General features: G+C 39.0%; 1 protein-coding gene across 1 annotated transcript in view; it reads left to right on the top strand.

Moving 5' to 3' along the window:
- Positions 1-15,061, top strand: part of KING1 (SNF1-related protein kinase regulatory subunit gamma 1) — a 173,133-nt gene extending 158,072 nt beyond the window's left edge. Inside the window, exons 5-6 of the mRNA XM_089425921.1 lie at positions 14,037-14,200; positions 14,326-15,061. Coding sequence (XP_089282047.1) covers positions 14,037-14,200; positions 14,326-14,623 — 462 coding nt within the window. The 3' untranslated portion in view covers positions 14,624-15,061. The remainder of the gene's footprint in view (positions 1-14,036; positions 14,201-14,325) is intronic.
- The last annotated feature ends 10,649 nt before the right edge of the window (positions 15,062-25,710 follow it).

Here is a 25,710-nt window from a genome sequence, read left to right as displayed (position 1 = left end):
ATTGCCTTATAACACAAATAAATCTATAACTCCATGAATACTTATCGGAATTGGATGATCTTTAGATCAATTCTACACCTTTCGATGAGAGGAATCCAAGAAGAATATCAGCTACCATAAATAAGATGACCCACATGGAGTTTGGCCCTAGTTGCCAATTTTAACAGAGAGAGTTGCCTCCACCCAGAGTGCTGGAATTGTCGGAACAGCTAGGGAAAGCTGGCGCAGTGGGCAGAAGAGCTGGTGCAGAGCTTCAGAGAGTTCCACGCGGGCCCACGCAGTTACTGTGAAGAGGCAGCATAGTTGTAGCCGGGGCCAACCAGTTTTGCTACTGGATCAACCAGAATTTGCCAGGTGAAGTGAGGTAAAACTCACTCAGGTTTTCCGCCATTATATTTCTCTGTCACTGGTTTGCCGAGAGGGAAACCAACATTTGTATTCAGAACTTCTGCGTAGTAATAAAAAACCCTTAGAGCTGCTGCACTGGTTTTCCCGCATTGGGTTTTTCCGGGGATGTGTAGTCCAAAAATAAGTGTGTCCTTTGCATGATTGTCTCATATATTTTTCAGTACTTGATCTGTATATTGGTGTAGGCTACAGTGTATTTGCATTAATATTTTCTGAATATTTCCGAAAATAATTTGTTAAATGAAAAACACAAGTAGGTAATGCAAGTCAGTTTATTGCAATAGGATTTCTGGTTTGTTAGATTCAGAAATTTCACATGGTATCAGAGCGATTGCAAATCAAGGAAGACTAAAGCCATCAACAAAAGGACATAGGAAAATCTGGGCATGAAAGCCACTGTCCCGAGAGGCAACACAGTTTCTGGCCGAGAGAGCAGAGGAGGGGTGACGCAGTCATAAAGGGAGGCTCACGCAGAGCTTGTGTCAGCCTGATTGGGTGACGCTGTTGCTGTAGAGGGTAGTGCAGTGATTGTTGGGCCAACACAGACTGTTGAGACTCGTTTTTCCAAGTTGCCGTGGCTAGAGGTGCAACGTAGATTTCATCTGGAGTTGCTGGTGGGGTGTTGATTCTGTTGATGTAGAACAATACCTAGTCGGGCAAAAGAAAAGTAGAGGGAATCAGTCCCTTAGAAGATTTCTTGCCAAGAAATCTAGATCTAGCGCTGAGCAACAACAAGGAGCGATCAGAGGGGTGGTGTGACAGTCGTTGGCAGAAGGATTTCTGTAAAGGAAATCAAAATTCAGAGGGAGATTGTTCCTTAGAGGATTTCTAGTGCCAAAGAAATCTAGATTCAAGTTTTTCTGGGGCAGCAACGAAAGAGGGAGAAGAGAACCAATTCGACATTCATTTGAGCAGAGATTGCAGTTAACGGACTGAGGGATCATGACAGGTTGGATGGAGCATCCAACTTCGTCATCAGGAAGGTCAAGATCTTGGCAATTTTGGATTAAAATCGTTGCTATTCCGGTTGATGCTGATCCTCTAAAGAAGTACGAGGAGGCTCAGGCAAAAGTAAAGTGCATGATCTTGGACGGGTTCAAGGACCATGTGATCCCACATATTGCTGAGAAAGACACAACAAGGGAAATGTGGTAGGCCTTGACCACTTTGTATGAGGGAACTTCCGTTTAACGGAAGATGTTGCTTGAGAGTCAGCTGAGACAGTTTTAGATGCAGAAGGGAGAAGAAATCGATCCCTTCCTTCTCAGGTTGCAAAGGATCCGTGACTAGCTAACTTTCGTAGGGGCTACACCAGGTCCCGAATTTATGGTCAGGAATGCCCTGAATGCAGTCATTGAAGACTGGGAAACCTTTGTCCAAAGCATCTTTGGCAGGGTTTCTCTTCCCAGTTGGGAGGAGATGTGGGCAACTCTTCGCCAGGAAGAGATCAGACGGTTGACCAAGGCGGGAAGCAGCAGCAAAGGGATCAATGTCAAGAAGGAGGAAAGGAGGATGTAGCTCTTGCATCAGCGACACAGCAAGGGCAACAAAAGAGGAAGAAAAAGGACATATCCAATGTCAAATGCTTCAGATGTAGAGAAATGGGTCATTTCGCCACATAGTGCCCTCAGAAGAAAGGCAAAGAAGAGAAGTTTGACCCAAAGGCTGCTCCAGCGAAAGCTGATAGAGAGGACAACGATGATGATTGCGCCATGAGTGCTCATGAACCTCTAGAGAAGAGGTGGGGTGATATTGAGCTGTAGTCAGGAGGACTACACAGGGGCAGGATCCTTGAGGTGTCCAAACTCTTGGATCACATACGGCTACGGGAGCCCTTAATGACAATAGCAGAATGACGAGAGTCAGTTGGTGCGAGGGATGATGGAGCAATAGTGGCAGAGCTAGACTGCCAAAGTCTGAAGCAACACAGTAGAGTGTTGAGCAGTGTGGGAGGCACATATCAGATAGAACAACAACACAGTAGTATTAGAGGGTCATCACAGATTAAACAACACAGTAGTATTAGAGGGTCATCACAGATTAACAACAGAGGTAACTTCAGCATCACAGGGTATCTAGACTGATCAGCATGTCAACTTTTGGGTGAATTTTCAGTTGCTTACTTCTCAGCAACTGAGTTGTAGTGTAGCAGTTAGCAGTGGCAGTGCTATGGGCAACATGATGCAGCATATTGAGAGGGAGTTGCAGTACAGATGTAGCAGTGACAGTGGCAGTGTCACGGGCAGCAGTACAGATTGCAACAACACAGTGGATGAAGGGCAACAAGCTAAGCATCAGCAGCACAGAGGACTGATGCCATGGATCAGTGTGATACTTCTACTGGGAGGTATTGCTAGAGCACATTCCTCGCTAAGAGGGAGTGTTGATTTTTGGGTAGCATTAGATGTGCTCTAGCTCCGAAATTTTGTGGAGGGGCTAAAACACATGATATCTCCAAGACATAAAAATCGTTTGATGAAATTCCACTCGGATTGTATTTTATTAAAATAATTAATATTTTTAATGGGGTTCTTAAGTCTAAACTTAGGAAAATTAAAATATTAATGGGTATTAATGAAAATATGGGTGAGAAGCTTCTAAGAGACAAGGATCAAGTCTAATTTAATCTTAGCCGTTGATTAGAGACTTAATCTCGACCGTTGATTTCTCAACAGGAAAAGTATAAATGGAGGCTTGGGGTTAGTTGGAAAACACACAGAAAAATTGAGGAAATCGATTTTCTGAGGTGAGAAGTTCTCAAGAGGGAAATCGATTGGGTAGATCTTACAGCTGAGGGGCAGTAATAGTTTAGGAATACAAACAGAGAGGCAGAGAGAAGCTTGTGGAGGCAGTGCAGTAGCCAGGAGAGCTGATGCTGGGCCAGTCTGGGCCCACGCATCCTTGACGCAGAACCAGAAGGGCCAGCGCAAAGGGAGAGAACTTCCTTCCATGCAGAGTGCCAGAACTGCCGGAACAATCGGGGAAAGCTGACGTAGTGGGCAGAAGAGCTGATGCAGAGCCTCAGAGAGCTCCACGCAGTTACTGCGAAAGGGCAACGCAGTTGTAGTCGGGGGCAACCAGTTTTGCTTCCGGATCAGCCGGAATCTGCTAGGTGAAGTGAGGTAAAACTCACTCAGGTTATCTGCCATTGTATTTCTTCGTCACTGGTTTTCCGGGAGGGCAACCATCATTTGTCTTCAAAACTTCCGCTTAATAATAGAAAACCCTCAGAGCTGCTGCACCGATTTTCCCACATTGGGTTTTTTTGGGGGCGTTTAGTCCAAAAATAAGTGTCCTTTGCATGATTGTCTCATTTATTTTCAATACTTGATCTGTATATTGGTGTAGGCTGCAGTGTATTTGTATTAATATTTTTTGAATATTTTTGAAAATAACTTGTTAAATGAAAAACTTGTTAGATGAAAAACACAAGTAGGTAATGCAAGTCAGTTTACTGTAGTAGGATTTCTGGTTTGTTAGATTCATAAGTTTTCACAGAATCAATCTTGATTATGGAAGATGGTAAGTGAACTCGTATTTGTATTAATATTTTTTGAATATTTTTGAAAATAGCTTGTTAAATGAAAAACACAAGTAGGTAATGCAAGTCAGTTTACTGTAGTATGATTTCTGGTTTGTTAGATTCATAAATTTTCACAGAATCAATCTTGATTATGGAAGATGGTAAGTGAACTCCTCCAGACCCCATAAATTCCCTGGGCCTGCTGATGACGTGAACCTGCACCTTTGACCTGTTTGCCTCCAACCTTGAAAACCCATCCTAACCATGCCATAATGAACACCAGAAAAAGGAACATCACAACAAGCTAGGGTTTCTGCAACATCAAGGCTGAAGTTTTCATGGAGTAAGGAAAGGGGCCAAAACTAGAAGAAAAATGGACAATTTGATCTCTAATAAGGCATAGAAGAAGAAGCAGTCCAAGTGAAGGAAGGAGGAAGGTCTAGAAGCCATATTTCTCCCACACGTGCAAAGTTGTAGTTGGTTGTAGGGGGCTGAAAAATTCAGACTTGCAGTGGGGTCCGAAACTCTATAACTGGGGGTCGAAGTTGTGCAGCTGGAAGAGATTTGACTTGGATAGAAGAAGCACATCATCAAGAAAGTTTGACTTGGTCTTGGAAGGGTATTGGTCTTGGTCTAGAGGTCTTGGAATTTGTCATTTGAAGAATCTATAAGAAGAGGAGATTTGTGGGTTTTCCTCTCAAGAGTAGAGGTTTTGGCCCTTACTAGCAACCTACATCTTGTGTTCTTGTGTACTATTGATCTTCATGTTTTGGTAGCTGTTTGATGATAAGAACAACATAATAATAAGAAAAAAAGAAGCTAATAATTAAGAAAAATAAAAGAACATCACAAGCAGTTATCAAGTCTAAGAGAAATCACCTTTTTGTAGCCCTCTTGATTTCTCAACACTACTTGCTCTCAAGAAGAATCTAGGCTCGTGTCAAAAGGTAAGATTCAAAATCCCCAAGATGAAGATTCTCAAGCATTCGCAACCCACTCAAAGAATAACAAAGAAAGAAGAAATTTTGGCAAATTTCAGAGAAATGCAGGAAGAGGATCTGCACCAGGAAAAAGACCTCCTCCTCCCTCTCAAGAAAGAAGGGACATGTCATTTGTTCAATGTTTTCGTTGCCACGCATATGATCACTATCAAAAAATATGTCCTAAAAGAAATAATCACCAAAAAAGGAAAGGGAAGCAACATGCCTCTACAACTAATCTTAATTAACCTTCTCACAAGAAGTCAAGGAATGAAGATGTTGATGACAATGAATCCTTTTGATCTGATCATATATTGTACAAGAAGGAAGTATAGCTTCCAATCAAGTTTTTTCTTCTACTCAAGACATGAAGTTTCAGAGTCCAACAAAGCTAGAAATTTGTAAAAGTATGCATCATCACTCAATTTGCTAACTATAATTTCTTAGTTCCTTTGGCTCATTCTTGTAGACTATTTATGAGGACCAAACATAAGTTCGATTATAGATTTGTAGTGAGACCTGAAACTATTGATGCTGGATACTTTGATGAGTAAAAGTCATGAGATTTCAAGGAAACACTAGAGGACATTCATGAATGTTAAAGGAATCTTTTCGATATTGTTAATATATGGCATAAATGACATTGGTTCATAGCAATATAGCCACATGAGAAAATATGTGATCTTTCTCATGTATCGAAAGATTGAAATAAGATGATGTTGTAGTATGTTTCATAAACCATGGATGCTTAGTTTTGAAAAATGGAAGAAAGGTATCAATGTCATTGAATTATACTTTTAAAGAAAGTCTGCCTATAGTGGAGAAAAGGTTGAGTCCCTCTTCAAAGATGAAGATCAAAGCTCTTGTAGATTTGATATTACCCTATCATAGCAGGCCTATGATGTTGGATTAACCTATTATTGCTAAAGATCTATGTTTTCTATAAGATATTGATGTCATTTAAGTACTTGGGTACTAAGATCTACTGTGATGAAATCTATTGCCTCAGTGATTTGAAGAAGCCAAGCTACCTGATTTTATAAGATCAGGATGATTGGTTGACTAATGATAATAATTGATTTCATCTCATAAATATTCTAGGGTTTTAAACAATTGAAAAGGTTTGAAGATCCTTGTAAGCAACAAAGCGTGGATAAGGAAAAACCTAGGGTTTATGGACAAAATCTTAGGTTTGATTGTTTCCACTAAAAGAAGAAACCCTGGCTACTGTAAGGAAGGAATGTCATGATGATGATTTGCAGGTTGGATGAAAGAAGGCTAAGATCAAGAGGGAACTGGCGTGTTCTTAAAATATGAGTATTTTATATATATGTCTTTCTTGTTTATTACTATTGTTGTTGTTTCTATTAGTCTCTTGTCTTGTATATCTTACTTGGTTGTATTTGTTCTTCCATGACCTCCTAGTGAGGATTGCAGGTACATGAAGGCTGCCAAGGCTGTGGCAGTGGATGAAAAGAATGGAAGAACAAAGTAAATCTTGTGACAAGAAGACTCGTGTTGTAGACTCAGAGGGAGTAGATAGATCAACCAGATTGAAGTGTGCCTTGATCTATGCTGAAATGAAGTAAGTTGTGACTTCCATGATGAAGATGGTTAGAAGTACAAAGTGAAGGGTTACCTCAGTAAGAGGGAGAAGATTATGAAGAGCCATTTGCTCTTGTTGCTAAGCAACGTGGGCTAGGATGTTAAGTCCTCGTTTCTCAAAGAACAATGTTGATCCAAATCTGTTGAAGTTGAGCCCTTGATTTGACTACTATATGTTGATGATATGTTTTTGACAAGGGCCGAGGACCTCTTTGTCTAGTGGAAGAGGGAGTTGATTGAAGGATTGAAAGTGTGGCATAAGCTTGGTGAAATCCTTGTTGAGATCCTTCAAAATTTTGGCATGATGGATTGCAAGTCCATGGACTCCTCCATAATGACAAATTTGAAGAAGCTGCGAGACTCTGTTGCTGACTTGGTTGATCTTACTGATTGGCTTATTGAACTATTTGCTATAAGGATTTGCAGATTCTAATTGGGCTCGATGTTTTGAAGATAGGAAGAGCACTTCTAGATGTTGTTTTAGCCTGCATATCATGGATGAGTATGGTGCAGACCTTGGGTGCACTTAGCACGACTGAAGCTGAGTATTTACTTGATTGTTCAGTTTGTTGTGAAGCGGTTTGGCTTCGAAAGTTGTTTTCTGGTTTGTTTGATTAGGTGCTGGAATCAACCGTGATATATTGTGACAATCAAAGCTGTGTATAGGTTAAAGCACATTAAGATCAATATCTAAGATGTTGTCCAAAGAAGAGCTCCGAGGCTTGAATAGTAAATACATTTCTATTGACGAGTGGGTTGCTAATGTTTTGACAAAGCCACTATCTTGAATGAAGTTTTCTTGCTTCTGTGAGAAGCCCAGAATGGTTGAGAATTCCTCTTGGAGAGAGAGAGCATTGAATGTATAACATCATGAGAATAACAATATTCCTTGGGCTTGGTTGAGAAACCATGGTTTATGGTTGGGAAGATTGTCTTGATTACTCCCTTAGGTCATTGAGTGTGACTGAGAAACTTTATGGTTGGGGAGGTTGGTTCTGAGGCTTAGAGTGCTCCCTTAGGTCATTGTATTTGATTGAGAGACCATATGGTTAGGGAGATTGACTCTTTTGACATCGAGACCAGATTCCTCCCTTGGGTCATGGATCGAGAGACTATATAGTTGGGGAGTTTGATATTGAGATAGGAATTCCTCCTTTAGGTCATTGGGATTGACTGAGAGACCTTTGTCTATGGTCGGGGAGATGGACACTGTGTACTCTCTTAGATCATTGGGCTTGACCAGGAGACCATTGGCATGGTCGAAGAGTTTGATCCTGATTACTCCCTTGGGTCATTGTATTTGATTGAGAGACAAGTGGGCTTGGTCGGGGATATTGATGTGGAGTTCTCTCTCTTGGGTCATTGGTTTTAACTTTTGGCTGTGAGACTAGTGGGATGGTTGGAGAGATGACTTCTATTACTCTCTTGGGTCATTGTGCTTGACTAAGAAACCATTTCCTATGGTTGGAGAGTTTGGCCTCATGAACGATGTTGATTGAGCCCATGGTCAGTTGGGTTCTGACCTTGTTGCCATTGGTTTTGGCCTGTGGGATGAATTTGATGCTACCAATCTTTCCTTATGAAGAGACTTCTACATTTGAGAGAGAGAATGAAAATTACCTCCTTGGCTAAGAGGGAGTGTTGAGAAATTGTAGCTGCAGTTGGTATTTTCATTGTCAAAATCATAGGAGAAATAATTTGTCATCTAGCTGTCCAAGTCGGCCCCAGCTTGGCAGGTTGGCCCCACCACTTGAAGGGGTTTGGCCCAAGGTCAAAACCAACCTATTGACACAACTATATATTGGCATTCGTTGGACCTCATTTGGACATCATTGCATTCATTCGACCTATCACATGGAGATCTGCTCACACATGCAAAGAAGAAGAGGATTTATATCTCTGCGTTGGCCAGCAAGTTTTGACTTCTGTTGACCAGCATTGACTTGACCAGATTCTCTGCTGCTTGACTGAGTTGCTCACTGTGAATTGGAGGCCTAATATTCTGTGGATAGTTGACTATTCATTAGCTGAGTTTCTGCTTCTGTTCTGGGCGTTGATTGAGGTTTGACTGAACCTCTCTGTGAAATTGCAGGACCAAATTTCAGCACTTTGACTCGCAGCTACAGGCCGAAATTCGGCCCCTTGACCAGACTTTGACCAGTGAGCAGATTGTTGACTTTTCTCTCTCTTTTGATTGATTTTGACTTGGCATTTAATGTGGTTAATGGTTGATCTTTGACTGGAATATTCTGATGTACAATTTGAATGAATTGAGCTCTCTCACAAGGAAAGATTACTGGGTTTTCCCCCTTGTGGGGTTTTGTCCCAAGAAAATTTTGGTTTCTCTTGTCTCATTGTTTCTTTTTGATCTCTAATGCTCTATTGAATTTTTATGGTTGAAATTTTCTAAGTATAACTGCTTGATGATTTGAATGCTCTAAGAAGAAGAATTGTATCATTGGAAGTAGTTATCAGTTTGAAAATTGTTCTGGTCTATCTTGTTACTAGAAAATCAACAAGTTTCAAGCTGCTATTGGGTGAATATAATACAGTCATACAGATTTGTGGTGAAAAACTGTGTAATTCATTTTCTTCTTTGCTTCATGGCTGATATCTGAGTATTTTCTTGTGAATATATATTCATTCAGTTTATATTTGCTATTAGTTTGCCTAACCTATGACGGGTTAGTGAATGTACAATTCTTAAGTTGCTGGTTTGTGTAAATACAATAATTTGGGAGTGCAGAAGAATAGCAATGTGCATTTCAATTTGTAAGGAGCTTCATTGATTCAACTGCTTGAGTTTACATTTCATTTATGCTATTTTAATTCTGTAAATTCGTTTATGCACTCAGACACCTCAATGAACCTTATTCTAAAAGCACATAAAACTAAAATATAAAAAAACCAAAAATGGTGAGCCAACACTGCAGGCTGGAAGAATCATTCCAAGGATGGAGACTCCGATTTGGGCATCTTCATTTGATGAATTCCAAATTTGACTTGGGACATTTGCTTGTGTCAACAGATAATCCCATCAGAGTTACAGCTTTGAGACTGAAGGGTATTCCTTGAATGTGATGGTTTGAGAATCACTTGGATCATATCATCCAAAACAACATAATTAACACTAAATAACACCTGTTATGATAGTTCATACAAGCCATTTCAATAGTATGAGAATTAATGAATGAAAATTTTATTAGGATACCATTTCAAGGGGGTCAAACCTCTCAATTACAATCAATGAGTCTCCTTACTTTATATATAAAAGAAGAGATGAAGGTTAGGTATTCCCATACTACCCCACTAGGCTGATGTGCATAGGAAAGTGGGCACTTGTTGTTCTACTGATATAACCCTAAGTAGAAGAATGAGAGGATGGAAGAAGTTGTACTACCAGGTGAATAACGAAGATGATAATATGGATAAGGGTTAGGGCCATACCATAATAGAGGTGTACAAAATTAACATGGTATTTTTGTTACATAAATAGATATTTGTAAACATACGCATACTTGTATCATTGCATACTGTCCACCCCTAGTGTTGCAGGGTTTCATTTTTAGTCATAACAGACCCCTTTATTAATGTTACGTGTATTAGACATTTGCCTTGACTATATGAAAGTTGCTTATAAGTAAGTTGGACCAACCGATTTTATTGGAAACTCAATTTGAGAAACAGATCCTGAGGTTGGAGGATGCTCACTATAATAAACATTTCATATGGCTTAGATGCCAGGTTTGAGGGGTATCGGTTCTGCCAAAATCCCTATGGATTACACTTGGCCTCATCCCTTTTTGACGTGCCATTTGGATGGGGCAGACCACAGTGAGGATGGAACCCTGGTGGATGGCTTAAAAGTTAATACCCCATTGACTTCACTAGTTAACAAAAGTTAGTGCTAAACCTAGTATTAACTGACTATTAACATGAAAGATGTATAAAATGTTGTGGTTCTAGGTACAAGACACCACTTTTCACACAACTCAACCTTGTGTCTGTTTGGTGGGTAGACAATGTTTGGCCTTGATTAATGTTCATACCTGAAATGTGGAGAAGCATTGAATTTATAGAAGCAACAAGGCAATATCACACAGGAATGAGAGACACAAGTATTTGCCACTTGTACATCCTGTACACTTTATATTGCATTATATGTATATATAATAGTACATGGGTACAAGAATTGCTATGCATATAGCTTTTTCTAAATAAAGCTCATCCATAAAATAAAACATGGATGATAAGAAAATCGAAAAGAAGAAATCTGAATCAAGACAAGCTAAAGGCTATCTACAAGCTAATATTACAACCCCTTTTCATATATGGAGCTATGCACATGTTTGACTTTCATTAGGGTAGTCTCATCATGCCCATTGGTACAAGGAACATTACTGGTCACAATGAACGGCTATAATAATGGAGTTCCTTGTTCTTGTCTTTTACCTAAATATTTGTATGATTCCCTTTTATGGTGTACCCCTTTAAATCTGATCAAGGGTTTTGTGTAATGAACTTCTCCACTTCTAGATGGTAGACAAGCTTGACTGGTTGGTGTGTGTATTAGTGGATTTCTCTTGTAGGTTGTCTAGAAATAGGATTAAAAAGTGGTTCCAGATAGGTTCACAGCGTTTGCATACTTTATTTCAAGGCATACAAAGGACAATGCATTCTATCTGGGCTATCTTTTCTTGCAAATGCAAATTGTTTTATATATTTATATTCAATTAAGGCCTAAATTGATCTATATGATCTATTCTCCCATAAACAAAAAATGAACATCAAAAATAAATAAATTAAGAATAAAATATAAATAAATACTCTTTTTGAAATGTCAGTGACTATGATGGTGGATTTATGGTACACTTGAAATGGGGCATCAATGTGAGTTCTAATGTCGAAAATGTGATAAATAAAAATACAGTTCCCGACGAAGAATGAGTATTCAGCATTTAATTCAAGAAGATTATGATGGATGTCAGAACATCTGTTTGGTTGATTTGCTTTTGTTTCATTTTGATTTTCCTCCTTAATCATTATATGGTAATGCCATTTTTATGGCTTCCCAGAAGAGGGTTCAACTTGACTTTCTAGAAATTTCCTTACACTGCATCTATTTTTTTATGAGACAAATTTGTAAAAAGAATTATTATCTACGCTGAATTATGGATTAAAAATGAACCATAAACTGTCCAATCTTATAAGAAGTTTTCATGAACAGAAATTTATATGTAAGTATGCGGATTTGAAAGACCACTCTACCTTTATTAAAAATTGGAACTTATCCCTTAAAATATTCTCCTTGGCATCTTCAAACATTGACCAGGTATGCTTCGGACTGACTGACTATCTCCATATTAAGGGATGGATTGGTTGACATGCTTTTGATGATGCAGTAATTTACATCCATGCATTGGTGTTGAGTACCTTAATTTGTAATTTAATACAAGTAGAAAATAAGAACATATTCACCCTTTAATGCAAATCAGGCAACGCTCATGCTGCTGCCCTTTTTATTTAATCCGAGGTGTTAACATATTAGAAAAATGTAGATATGACACCACTCATATGGTGATCTTCCAAGTGTATGAATTTGGAAGATCACAATGTTTCTGTTTTATTCTTCCCTATGTAAAAGATGTGTGTAAGGTTTAAGATATCTACTTTTTGAACTTCAAATGTATTCTCACATTCTTATGAAATATTTCATTGTTTAATATAGTTGGTCATTGATAATCTGGCACTTAAGTAGTCCTAGCAATTCATTGGAAAACCTTGATATCTAGGAACCAACTATGGAAGCAAGAACAAATTGGTAGAGGATGTTTCAACGTCTAATTGCTTAAGGTTCAACTATAAAAGATTCACCTTGACTGGCCTTTTCAGAAGCTGTTCTTTCGTCTAGCTCTGGCATCAATACAGGCATCAATATAGGCATAAGAGAAATAAAGAATTTCCTGAATGCATAAGCATGTCAATGACATTTACATGAGAGTATCTATTGAAGTGATGCGATTGGTGTAGAACATTTTAAATTCAATGATTTCAGGGCATAATTTTTCTATTAGATTTCCTGCAAACCTAGCACCTGTTATTTAATTCCTAGCACAAAACTTACAATAAACACACAGGTTCCTAACAAAATATTCAGCGGAGGCACAATTACACAACCAATCTCAATCACATATGACATACTGATTTCTACCCAATGAACAACTCTTCATTAATAAATTAGTCAGAACCTACTTGGGCTCTCGTCCTGGGATAATGGCCCAACTGAGTAATTACATACACAACAATAAACCTGGAGTTATCCAACTGATCAAGCCCTAGATCTGTCCTTCGATCTTCCTTGACTAAGTTGGACCTGTCTCCCTCGCTGCTCCTTACACCTTCCTTGGACCTGGCACACTAGAGTGTCACACTCCTCCTCCCAAGGATAGTGCTGCTGTATGGTGTATCTTCTCTCTCTCTTCCCAGCCTTGCTCTTATAACTTTACAATGAGCTAAATCCCTAACCCTAACCCTAATCTCAAAGTGATTGAGGGTTGAGATTAGATCTCGCCTCAATTGAGATCAATGGCTAAGATTGAAACTTACTAAAGTAAATTACTTTACTTTTCCTATGTTTCTATTAGCTCAATAAGACAGCATATTAATGTGTTTTTTGAATTTTCCTATGTTAGACTTAGGCTAAGTTACATCAGCAACTTGCTCACACTTGAACAAGCGTTCTAAGGAGATTGTGGGTGATTTCTGCACGCCTAGACACAAGGCCTGTGCAGAAGTTCCTGCTCAAGCAACAAAAATCAACATTTTCAAGTGCTGTGCCTTTTTTAATAATTCTTTTGCTTGCTTTTGTACTGCCGAATATTTCAAAAGATCCCATGCATACTATGATTTAAAGAAAAAAACCCTTCATTTCTTTTCATGTTTCAATGGATGATTCAGGACTAAGCAGCATAATGTAGGTCTATATTTTGTAAGACAGCAGTGCAAATGTCTCCTCTGATTTCCCCATTGATTTTATTTTTTATTTTTTATTTGGAGTGTATGGCTAGTAGGTAATTTTCCAAAATTATCGAGGACTTGCACCCAGCTTCATCCCTTTGAAACTCAGACCATTTAGGTGGGCCAGACCACAGCAAGAATGGAACCTTGGTGGCAAGCATAGTGCACCATTGAGCTCAGCAACGAACCCAATGCCCCATTGACTTCAATTAGTAGTTTTGACAAATTTTTTTCATCTTTATTGACTTCTCTTTTCACATGCCATATTATCTCATACTGCATTATATTCTTCCATGTTTCTTGCTGTTTCAAGATTAATTTCCTCATTTGAATTGAATAATATAGTAGACAGCTCAATTTGAGGCTGTATATCATGTGAAGTTTCCGCGACTTATCTGAGTTGTTTGAAGAGGATTATTTCAAATATATTGCATCATGTTCAAAAATATTTTTAAGGCGACATGTTTCTAAAGAGTTTTAGCTTTCCTGCCTATGAAATGAAGGTAAATGAAGATGAACCTGTTCTCAAAGCTTTCAAATTGATGAGCAAAAAGGGTGTAGGCGGGATTCCAGTTATAGAAAAGGAAGGGAATAGGCCTGTTGGAAATATAAGCTTAAGGGATGTCCAATTTCTTCTTATGGCCCCTGAGATATATAAAGACTCTAGGTAAATCATTCCACTGATCTTCCCATGCATATTAATGTATACTGTATATCTTTTGCTTGAATCAAAACATTGTGTTAACAGTGAACCTGTATTTATAAACAAGAACAATGTTTGATGGAATACAGGTCTGTCACTGCAAAGGATTTTTTGACTGCAGTTAGAACTCACTTGCACATAAAGCAAGATTCATCATCCATGTTAGGTGGTGTTATTGCATGCCAAAAGAATGACACTATTGAAGACATCATACTGAAGTTGGATAACACAAAGATACAAAGAATCTATGTTGTTAATGGCGAGGGTGATCTAGAGGGTGTTGTAACACTGCGTGATATTATATCTAAGTTTGTTCAGGAACCTCCTGGATATTTTGGAGACTTTTTCTATGGTGTGGTTCCTTCACCTGAGAACAGCAGGGTCTGAGAGTTCTGTTTGTGTAATCCAATGTAAAAAAGTGGAAAATGTATTGATTTCATTTCCTGGAGAAATGCAATCGGAGTGAGTCCTTTGGACAGACAGATACCCGTTTTCAGGGTTACGAGCTGAAGTTGAGGATCCAACTATTTAATTACTTATATTATGTCTGTCTGGGACAGATGGGCAAATGGGTAATACTTAAGGTTTCTAAATGCTATGTGTAAAGTTAGTGCAGAACTCAGCCCTTATGTTTTGTTCAGATCACAATCATGAATGAATTTACTTTTGTATACAATTTTCAAGTCTAGTTCTGTTTGTCAACTTATTTGGAGAGAAGGCTTGACAGAGATGAAGGAATTTAATCTTTCTGCAGGTTTAAGCTGTAAATTTGGTTCTTCCACATGAAATAAACAAACAGGAAAAGATTGATGCACTTTCATAGATGTTCAAGGTGTTTCGTGTTTAAAAGTCAAGGGGTGCATCAACATGTCATTTGAGTTGTGTTTTCCCATGGTTAGGCGAAAGAGCCAGATTTTTCTTTCACATGGCAGATGATTAAGGGAGGATAGTGATGTAAGTTGTGATGGTGGGAGAGAAAATAATAAAATATACAAATTTTTGAATGATGATGAGTACATATCTCAAGTTACGTGTATGATTTGAATATGGGTCATGATTACCTATTCAATAATATTTAGATATAAGTCAGTGATTGGTCTATAACATGTCCCCTTCTTTTAAATTACCTTTCCCTCAAAGCATAAGTATAGAAGTATGTTCTACCCAATGTTTCTTCATTAGATGGATTTGTTTATTCGTGTCTATGGATTCTAGCAGCACCCAAAATTGCCTGCCCTTCCTCGTGGAACATTTATAGTTCAGCTTAGGCTAGGAAAGGCTTGGCCAAACTCTTTTTAGGTGCTGAACATTGCATCATAAAGTCTTTCTTTGTTGGGGGAATTCAAGATACATGTGACCTAACCAATTCCTTTCAAATTTGATATGGTCCATGAAATTTTGACCAAGCTTTTATTTTATTCTTCTTTTCTTTTTAAAGAAATGTATCTTATAGCTCATGAATGCATGAAAGAGAAATGCATCACACATTCTCATATTTCCTGCCAAAGTAGGGGCATGTGCATCACCTCTGCCCCCCACCATGACCCCCACTATATAGGCAAGAAGGGTGAGCATGTCTGCTTTGGCTCCAACATCAAGATAATCAACATGTTTTCTAAAAAAATATATTTTGGTTGTAAATTAAATTGATAAATCAGATTTAAACTCAGCAACTTCTTCCAGGTGCAGTGATATAGCTTCATTGAAAGTGGCTCAACAACATCTACCTGTCAATCTATCCCTTGTCCTGCCTGCACAATCATTCACTCATCCCCAGATATGACCCCATTCCATTCTAGGGGGCAATGAATGATGTATGACATTCCAGAACAATGCAGTGCCAAAACGTTTCTGACCCACAAAAGGTGCTTGACTGTTTCTACTAATGGCAGATCAGGCAACTTCTGCCTGTAAAGTTTGTGCGATGAAGATTGTTTTTAACAACTAGATTTTTATTAGAGATCAACCATCCAAACTTTCTAGTAATGATGCCTGTGTTTTCTTAGGTCTACATGAGATCTCTCAATTCATTTGGCTTCGCGATCTTGGACCACTCATCCTCTATTAAGTTGATCTGCAAGAAAAATATTCAGCCAGGGCCTAATATGAAGTTCCTTGGTCCTATAACCAAAGAAAGTTTTCCCATTGGACCACTTCCAATCCCCTTCCAAATGGGTCCTTGCACATCCAATCTAAGTTTGAAATTTTATCTTTAGTTATTATTAGGCAGGTCCTACTATGAAGTTCCTTGGTCCTATAACCAAAGAAGGGTTTCCCATAGGACCAGTTCCAATCCCCTTCCAAATGGGTCCTTGCACATCAAATCTAAGTTTGAAATTTTATCTTTAGTTATGATTTTCCAGAGCATTGTGAAAGCTTTTCTTTCTTCTTAATGCAAGTGGTTTGTATGGCTGAAGATGAATAAAGTCTAATCAACTTCTTGGAATTTTCTTTCAGAGCAAGGTCAGTCAATGCATCGTTTCGTCCAGTATTGTACATTTATTAAGTGTTCTTTCAGAATTGGATAAATCTTTTGAGGCTATTGTAAATATTTCTTTACGACATGTATCTTACTTACATCAGATCCAATAAAGTTGTTCAGATTAAACGGTTCATAATTATAGAGTGTTATATGGAATCATTTTAGTTGATATGTGGTATTATATCACCATTTAACAAAATACAACCTTTGTTGCCGTCTGCCTTGTCAAATATGAAAATAAGCAAAAGTTCTTCTGCATATTTGTTAACTACAAATGTGATATCACTGATTCTCAGGTATAAAGAATGATTGTGTTAAGGATTAGTACGGTCTCCTTCCCCCAAATCTTCTAGTACAGTGAAATTGTTGATGCTTCATGAAATTTGTTTTAACTACTTCAATTGGTGTTTTGACCGGGTCCCATTATCATCATTATTGAATGCATATATTTATGGTTATTAGATACTGTTTATGTCATAAAGTCCATGGTTCGCCCCTGCCCTATTATAACGTGGCAACAAACTGATGCCTCATAGAAAGGGGTTTGCAAAATTTCAAAATAAGGTGGTTATGTCATAATGTGGTGTAAACATCTTACATTGGTCACCTGAATCTTTCCCTGAAACTAGCGAATAAATGCACCTAAGAATGTTTTGTACGGACACTCCCTGCAATGAGCTAGCATTGCATTACCCAAGGACATGGAACTATATACATATATTTTTCCCTAGAAAAAAATCTCAACTTTTATTTCAAGCAGAACTATATACATAGCTCATTGCATTACCCAAGGACATGGAACTATATACATATATTTTTCCCTAGGAAAAAAATCTTTTAAAAAAATCTTTTATTTCAAGCAGAACTATATACATATACTTTTTCCAAGGAAATAAATCTAAACTTCTATTTCAAGCAGAAAATTTAGTTAACTTGCTCATTGCATTACCCAAGGACATGGAACTATATACATATATTTTTTCCCTAGGAAAAAAATCTTTTATTTCAAGCAGAACTATATACATATACTTTTTCCAAGGAAATAAATCTAAACTTCTATTTCAAGCAGAAAATTTAGTTAACTTTGTAAGTGCCCAGGAGGGCACACATCAAAATTCCAACAGTAAACTTTTCAGAGATTCCGCCAAAAATATGTATGTCCCATACCAATCTGACCATGACTTTCCTGCCAGATGGATAAGGAGAATATACATAAATATGCACGGTACCATAGAAAAATTGAAACCAAAAGTATTAGCAAATCTGTCTTAAAGTATTCAGCTGTGAACGGCCAAAGATCCTCATACTGTAGACGGAAACCAAAAGTATCAGCAAATCTGTCTTAAAGTATTCAGCTGTGAACGGCCAAAGAACCTCATACTGTAGACGAAACTGGAACTAGGATAACAATTAGGATCCTTCCTTTACTTGTCAGCTCTAATAAATCATCTGAAGAGTGTATAGATATTTTGAGAAGAATCTTCGGCGAAAAATCACATAGAGATATTTTAGTCGACGCGTTTTGAACCAACCAGTGTGGTTCATCGTCAGGACAAGTTGAATGAGCAGATCTTGCTATGCATTATAAATAGATCGGGAATAATATCCCATGACCAAATTTCCAAATCAGGTAACGGCTAAAATGATAACAGCTAGATTTGACCAAGAAACGACTAGCTTGACTATGAAGGGCATAATTTATCTAAATAAGTAAAATCAGTTATTAATTTCCTTATTAAAATAAACATAAATGGACAATTTTATAATTACAAATATATGTTAGAATAAGCGAGTTAATATATTATAATCATAAAATAATTCAAGTAATAGAAATTAGTTAATTTTATATATATATATATATATATTTTTGGTTCTGCTCATTCAACTTGTCCTGACAATGAACCACACTGGTTGGTTTGAAACGCGTCGACTAAAATATTTTTATGTGATTTTTCGCCGAAGATTATTCTCAAAATTGATATGGATCATAGAAGCCTAAATTCATTAAGTGTATAGATATGTTAATGAACAAAACCAAAAAATATCGGCAGATCTATGTTAAGTACCAGCTGTACACAACATAAAATCTTCATCTTGTAGACCGATCAAAACCGAGAAGAACAGTTAATAACGATAGAGTTTTCAAGGAAATTATTCAAGAATTGAGCGAACTGAGGATGATAGCAATGACCCAGCGTGTATCAATTTCCAGCCTTCGCTTTGAAAGACCATCAACTTCCATTATTAATTCTCTGTAGATATGAGAGAAGGAAATGTAAGTGGAAATTTTCTTCCAGCAGCGTAACTTGATCATAAATTGCACGAAATGTTAAACTATGCATGCCTATTAACCTTCTCACCCAAAGCATGACGAAAGCGGAGTCACCAAAGATGTAATATTCTTAATGGAAATTTACAATAATAAACAAAACAAACACAACAAAAACATAGAAAATTACTCAAACACCAAAACACCATTTAAAAGCCAAAAACTGCGTTGTTGAGGCATTTTATTGATAAATCATGAAGTACAATAGGTGCCTGGAAAGTATGCACTTGGGCTTGCTTTAGGCAAGCTAGCTCAAGTGATGAATATGAGATCTCCTCTAAAAGTGCTAGCTGGTTCTCCTTGGCTTTGCATTGAAATGCGTAGAAAGTGCACTGTTGGCTATGTAGAATGGTTGTTAGGGCCTCCTTCGGTGCTCAGAAAATTTCAGGAAATTAATCCTAGACTCTCCCACCAAATACTCAAATAATCCATGAAGGAATTGGCCAAATGTTGACTTCGAAATTTCGGCCCAAATTCCGTTAGCGCCTCTAGCTGCTCGCTGAGTTGGGACCCCTGTTTGACCCATCCAATCTGCCCAGAAAATTCTGTCAAATTAATCTTGGCCTCTCCTCAATAAATCCAGAAAAAACCAGAAATGGCTTGTCCTAGTTTTGACGCTCCAAAATTGACCCCAAATGCTTGGTCCTCCTCTTTAAGCAGAAGATGTAACCTGCAACAAATTATGTGTTCGCTGCTCCTGTAAAGTGTTGGAAAATTCCCCAAAATAGCTGCAATCTCCAACAAAGTACTTCCTCGGACTCTACCTCAAGTCTCAACACCAAAATCACTTCACTCAACCTCCCAGCGTGCCTCCTCCAAGCACTGCGCAATCCTTGCACTGCTTCTGCTGAGCCTCTCCACAAGCTCGCACTCCTTACTGCTGGTACGAATCAGAATAGATGGAATTTCCTCCTTGGGCTAGCACTCGAAGTCCACCGAAGAAATGGTTGAGATTTCCGCTCGAAAACACTTGTGTGTTAAACAACACTTGCAGAGTTGGCTTCTGCTCAAGCGTGCTATGTCAAAGACAACTTTTTCAAAGATGAATGAATGACCAAAATTGGTGTCTCTTGTTTTTTATCAAAGAGCCTCCAAGTTGCCCATGTGGGCCCAACTTGACTTCCCCCCACCAACTTTGCTCCAATGAGAGCGTGTTGCCCATGTGGGCCACAATTCTCTATGAGTGGCCCCCACGTACCACTAGTGGCTCGATTTTCTCCTCCATCCTCTTATGTTTGGGTTCACATTTGATCAAAAATATATGTGGGGCCTCTAAACCCACACTTCCTAAGTGCTAACGTGAATTAATTCAAAATTGGCCAAAAATTGATATTTCCTTTAGCAATTTTGCCAAGTGCGAATATCACAGTCATCCTCGCCAAAAAATGCTTGTCCTCCAGCAATACTTGAATAAATGTTCTCTTTCGCTGCTGCTCCCCACGGTCACTGCAAAATGTGCCAGGGTTCTAAATGTGCCACTGAATCGTCCCTGACATCTGCACTGTCTTGATGTGAAAGAATCCTCTAATACCAGGATCCCAGGCCATCCTGTCCAACGTGAAGCTCCCCTCGCTCTACTTACGATCTTGCCTAGTGCAAGTACCAGAAGTCCCGTGCATACCATCTGTAGTAACATGATTTATTTTTAATAAGTTAGTTTTTATTTTATAAAAGAGGGTATGAAAAAATAAAGAGAAAATGGAAATATAAAAAATTAGAAAATAAAAAAAGAGATGAAATAAAACCCCATCAAAAGAAAATCAAAAAAATTGTATAATTGTGTTTGTTTAAGTGCCACTTCATGAAATAAATTGTATTTGTAATAAATAAAGCTCCGTGTGCAGCTTGTTTTTATGCCACAACCTTTTCTTTTGATTTGAGTCAAATTGTTTAATCTTTGATAAGATCATTTAAATTTTGTATTAGATTAGAGAATAAGTTCAACCAAACAGTTTAATCTTGGTTGAACATTAGAATTTATGAAAGATTAGGATAAATAAAGCCCTAATATGCTAAAAAATTGGCTCTAGTTATATTAGATTAGGCTTAAATTAGTGAAATAATTAAATAGGGGCTGATAGTCTAAACACGCCCAATTAGATTAATTTTTTTTTATCGCTTGATTACCTTTTAAAAGGTGATTAATTCTTTTTGTAAATAAATAATTTTATGCTTTTTACCCAAATTCAAATACGACAAAAATGTTTTTTCAATAAGCGATAAAGTTTGGATAAGAACCAACAATGATCACCGCCTCAGCGCTTCGCACACCCCTCGCTCCAAACTGCTTACCACTACCCCCCTCTTAAAATCCGATATCCACACTTCCCGCGCTTCCCGGTACCGCGCCAACGGTCACACCTCCCACGCCATCCGCTTCCAACTGTTCCATGCCACATGACCTCACCCGTTACCACCTATCTATTCCCACGTATCCATTGTTCCCATTAATTGCCTCTAGTTGCTGATCTTGCCTCTCGTTGATGCATTAAATTCCTAATTAGCCAATCAACAACGACCTTCCCTGTAAAGGTAATCTTAATCTGCTGTTAAATATTGTTTTGCCTCGTTACATCAGCGTTTCTTCAATTGCTCTTGCATTTTTTTCTTTCACTGTTCTATTTACTGTTTCTGTTCTATAGATTTTCTGCCAAGCGAAGCCTGCAACAGTGAGCGTCCTCTGAACATATCTCTGCGATTTCTTTCTACCATCCTATATTTCAGTTCCTTTACAACACATGAAACCCCAAAGGCCTCTGATGCCTTAGACCTGGACCATATCCCATTGGCGACCAATATTTCCAAATTGCAGATACTGAATGCGAATTTGTTAATTTATGGTATGTTCTATGCTTAATGCAGTTTACTTCAATTTCCTCTTATTAGCCACTGTTTAGCAATCACATAAATATAAAGTAAAACGCAGATAGAACATTAATAAATCGACAGAAAACAAGCCAAGGCAAGAGACACCAGATATGGCAGCTAGTCAAGGACAATCCCCAATGTGGGGAAACCCTTTGATCAATTCTTCTTTAATCTTCAATAGTTCAATAGAGAGAAATAATACAAATACATAAATCTGTAATTTTATGACAACAACAGCAAACCCTAACCAGCAAAGTCAAATCTGGTCAAACAAGATGAAAGTGACCTCCAATATGCTTGGTCAATTTCCCAGTCATTTAGGCCTCCAATAGTAAGAGGAGGCAGCCCATAAACAGTGCGAAAAACATAGTGAAACTATAGTCAACTGAAGTCAACATGCTGCCATAAACTAGGGCAGTCAACGTTTATCAAACCATAGGTCAGATTGCCTCAGTTTGCGTGACAAAAACTGCGGCTTGCCTAGGAGAGGCAGGCACACCAAAACCGCACTCTTGAAAAGTCAACGCTTGGTCAACGCTGGTCAAAATGTCTTGCTGCAGCTTCTGCGTCCTTCTTTTTGCGTCTTCTTGCATCCTCCTTCCTTGCCCTTCTGCATCCTCCTTCTTCCCACATGTGAGCTTCTCTTCCTTGTGTGTAAGCCCAATCAGCTAAGGAGAGAATGTGTGAGAGATGAGATGAGTCAATAATGCCTCAACCTCACTAGTATTTATATGAAACGCTGAGCATGTGTGCCACACATTTAGCTGCTAGCCGACCTTGACGATTTGTTAAGTAAATACAAATAAATTCATATCTCCGTAAATACTTGTTAGAATTGGATGATCATTAGATCAATCCTACACCTCTCGACGGGGGGAATCAAGGAAAAATATCAGCTACCATAAATAAGATGACCCACATGGAGTTTGGCCCTAGTTGCCAATTTTAACACTCCCTCTCAATTAGGGAGAACTCCATCTATTAATTCTCTAACCGTTGGTACTATCTCTGCCATCAAATGCATTGCCCTGCACTACTTGGTTCTGCTCTGCTTTGTTGAACTATGAAGAAGAAGAAATGATCGAAGATGTATCATACCATAATCCACTGACCTAAAGTCAGTCCCAGAGAGTGTGTCATACCACTCTCACTGATCCCAGATCAATGGAGGTCATCTTAGCATAGGGAGTACGGTAGATACAATGATGCATCCATCGATAGTTCTTCTATGGACCCTAACCCCATTTCCCTTCTCATTGATCAGATGAGAGGTACTTCCCATGAGTCCCAGACTGCATGGGTAGGATGTCTCGACAGGAGAACCAATCATCTTGTCCCTAAGTCGCCATGGGGTATCACAGAGGAGGGTTGAACCTTTCACCCTGTACATAGCGCACCACTAGAGGAGGGTGAGTCACTCTGTGGTCGCATGTCGCTCCAAGAAGTACCCCACACCCCCTGGAGCTCCCAGAGCTCAGTGCATCCATCATGCAGGACCCTCATAAGAGGGTCTCTCAACGACTCCAAGTCGTTCTTGGAAAGTCAAGAATTTGACCTTTCCCAGGGGCTTCGTCAAAATGTCAGTGACTTGCTCAGCTGTACCAATATGTTGGAGCCTTATTTCTCCCCGCTGCACCATATCCCGGATATAGTGGTACTTGATATCGATATGCTTGGAGTGATCATGAAATACGAGATTCTCTGATAAACGAATCCCTCTCTCGTTGTCACACAGGATCACGGTAGTATCCATTGTAAATCCAAACAACTCACTGAAGAGCTTCTGCAACCAGACATCCTCACAAGAGGCCATACTCGCAGCAATGTACTCTGCCTTAGCGGTGCTCAAAGCCACCTACTTCTGCGTCTTGCTCATCCAGGGTATCGAGGCAGATCCTAAAGAGAAACAACACCCGAAAGTGCTCTTTCGGTCCACCACACTGCGTTCCCAATCAGCATCGGTATATCCATGTAGTCTCACATCTCTGGCAGTGTATCTCAACCCATTGAGTGCTTGTGCCATGAAGGTATCTCAACAGATTCTTGGCACCAATCCAATGTGTGTGGTGAGGCTCAACCATATGTTGACTCAACATGTTGACTGCAAAAAATATATCTGGACGGGAGTTCACCAAGAACATCAATGTTCCGATGAGTTGACGATACTCGGTAGCATTTTGCAAAATAGGTCCGGCAGCACTACCGCTTAACTTCTTGAAGTCAATCTCCATCGGGGTAATCACGGGCTTGCAATCCACCATACCGAGACTCTCCAATATCTTCACCACATTCTTTCCTTGAGATAGGAAAATCTTCCTTGGCTTCTAGTCCTAGGAAATAGTGCATCAGTCCTAGGTCCTTCATCTCAAACTCAGAAGCCAACTCCCTCTTACATTTGTGAATGAGAGGGTCTGCACCTGTCAGAAAGAGGTCGTCAACGTACAACACCAGTATGAGAGGTTTGTTATCTTCAACCTTAAAGTAAAGGTTAGGGTCGGCTTCACTCCTAGTGAATCCCAACTTCATAAAGTAGCTATCGATCCTCTCATACCAAGCTCGGGGTGCTTGCTTCAACCCATAGAGGGCTTTCTTCAACCTGCACACGTGAGATTCCCGATCATGAATCTCAAATCCTTTTGGTTGTTCCACATAGACTTCCTCTTTGATTGAACCATGCAAGAACACGGTCTTGACATCCATTTGATGTAGGTTTCATCTCCGCGAAGCAGCAAGGGCTATGATCAAGCGGATGGTGGTGTATTGGGCAACAGGTGCAAATATCTCGTCATAGTCTACACCTTCCTTCTGACAGAAGCCATGAGGGACAAAACGAGCCTTAAACTTTTCAGCACTTCCATCAACTCCATGCTTTATCTTGTAAAGCCATTTCGAAGTGACAACTGTTTTGTCCTGGCGTCTGGGGACCACATCCCAGACATTGTTCTTCATGATGGACTCATATTCCTTAGTCATATAATCCTTCCATACTTGATGCTTGACAACTTCTGCAAACAATGAAGGCTCATTTTGAATGATCGTGCTCATGATGGTCAAGTATCCTTGATACCTGGCCGACTTCTTACTTTCTCGGAAAGTCCCTTTGGGTGCAATGTGTCCTTCAGCATCATCAAGTGTCCCCCTAAGCCACGGAGGCCTCTTCTTAGAAGAGGAAGGCTCTTGCAGAGGGGGATCAATAGGATCCATAGGTTCTTCTACATCGAGCATCGTGTCATCTTCCTTTTCCTCTGGTTTCCTGGTGTCAGCTTCTCCAGATTTCCGTAGTATAGGAAGATTGTCAACTTTGCTAAGAGCCATATCTTCGTCAAAGGTGAAATCATGGCTAATTTCAACTTCCCTTTGACCAACCACATAGATTCTATAGCCCTTAGTATTTTTGCTATAGCCCACGAATATTCTTTTCTTTCCAGATGCACCCAATTTATTCCTTTTCTTTTTTGTCACATGAAAATAAACAAGACTTCCAAAAATTCTAAAATGAGATACATCAGGTTTCTTACCAGTGAACATCTCTTCGGGAGTCTTGGAACCAAATGCTTGATGAGGGCATCGGTTTTGAACATATACAACAGTATTCGCAGCGTCAGCCCGTAGGAACTTCGGAAGCCGACCTTGACAATTTGTCAAGTAAATACAAATAAATTCATATCTGCATAAATACTTGTTGGAATCAGATGATCGTTAGATCAATCCTACACCTCTCGATGAGAGGAATGAAGGAAAAATATCAGCTGCCATAAATAAGACGACTCACATGGAGTTTGGCACTAGTTGCCA

Source organism: Pinus tabuliformis, chromosome 6, assembly GCF_031772625.1.
Source record: "Pinus tabuliformis cultivar Carrire ecotype Pingquan chromosome 6, CPIR1, whole genome shotgun sequence".
Classification (NCBI taxonomy): Eukaryota; Viridiplantae; Streptophyta; class Pinopsida; order Pinales; family Pinaceae; genus Pinus; species Pinus tabuliformis.
This window is presented reverse-complemented; position numbering and strand designations above follow the sequence as displayed.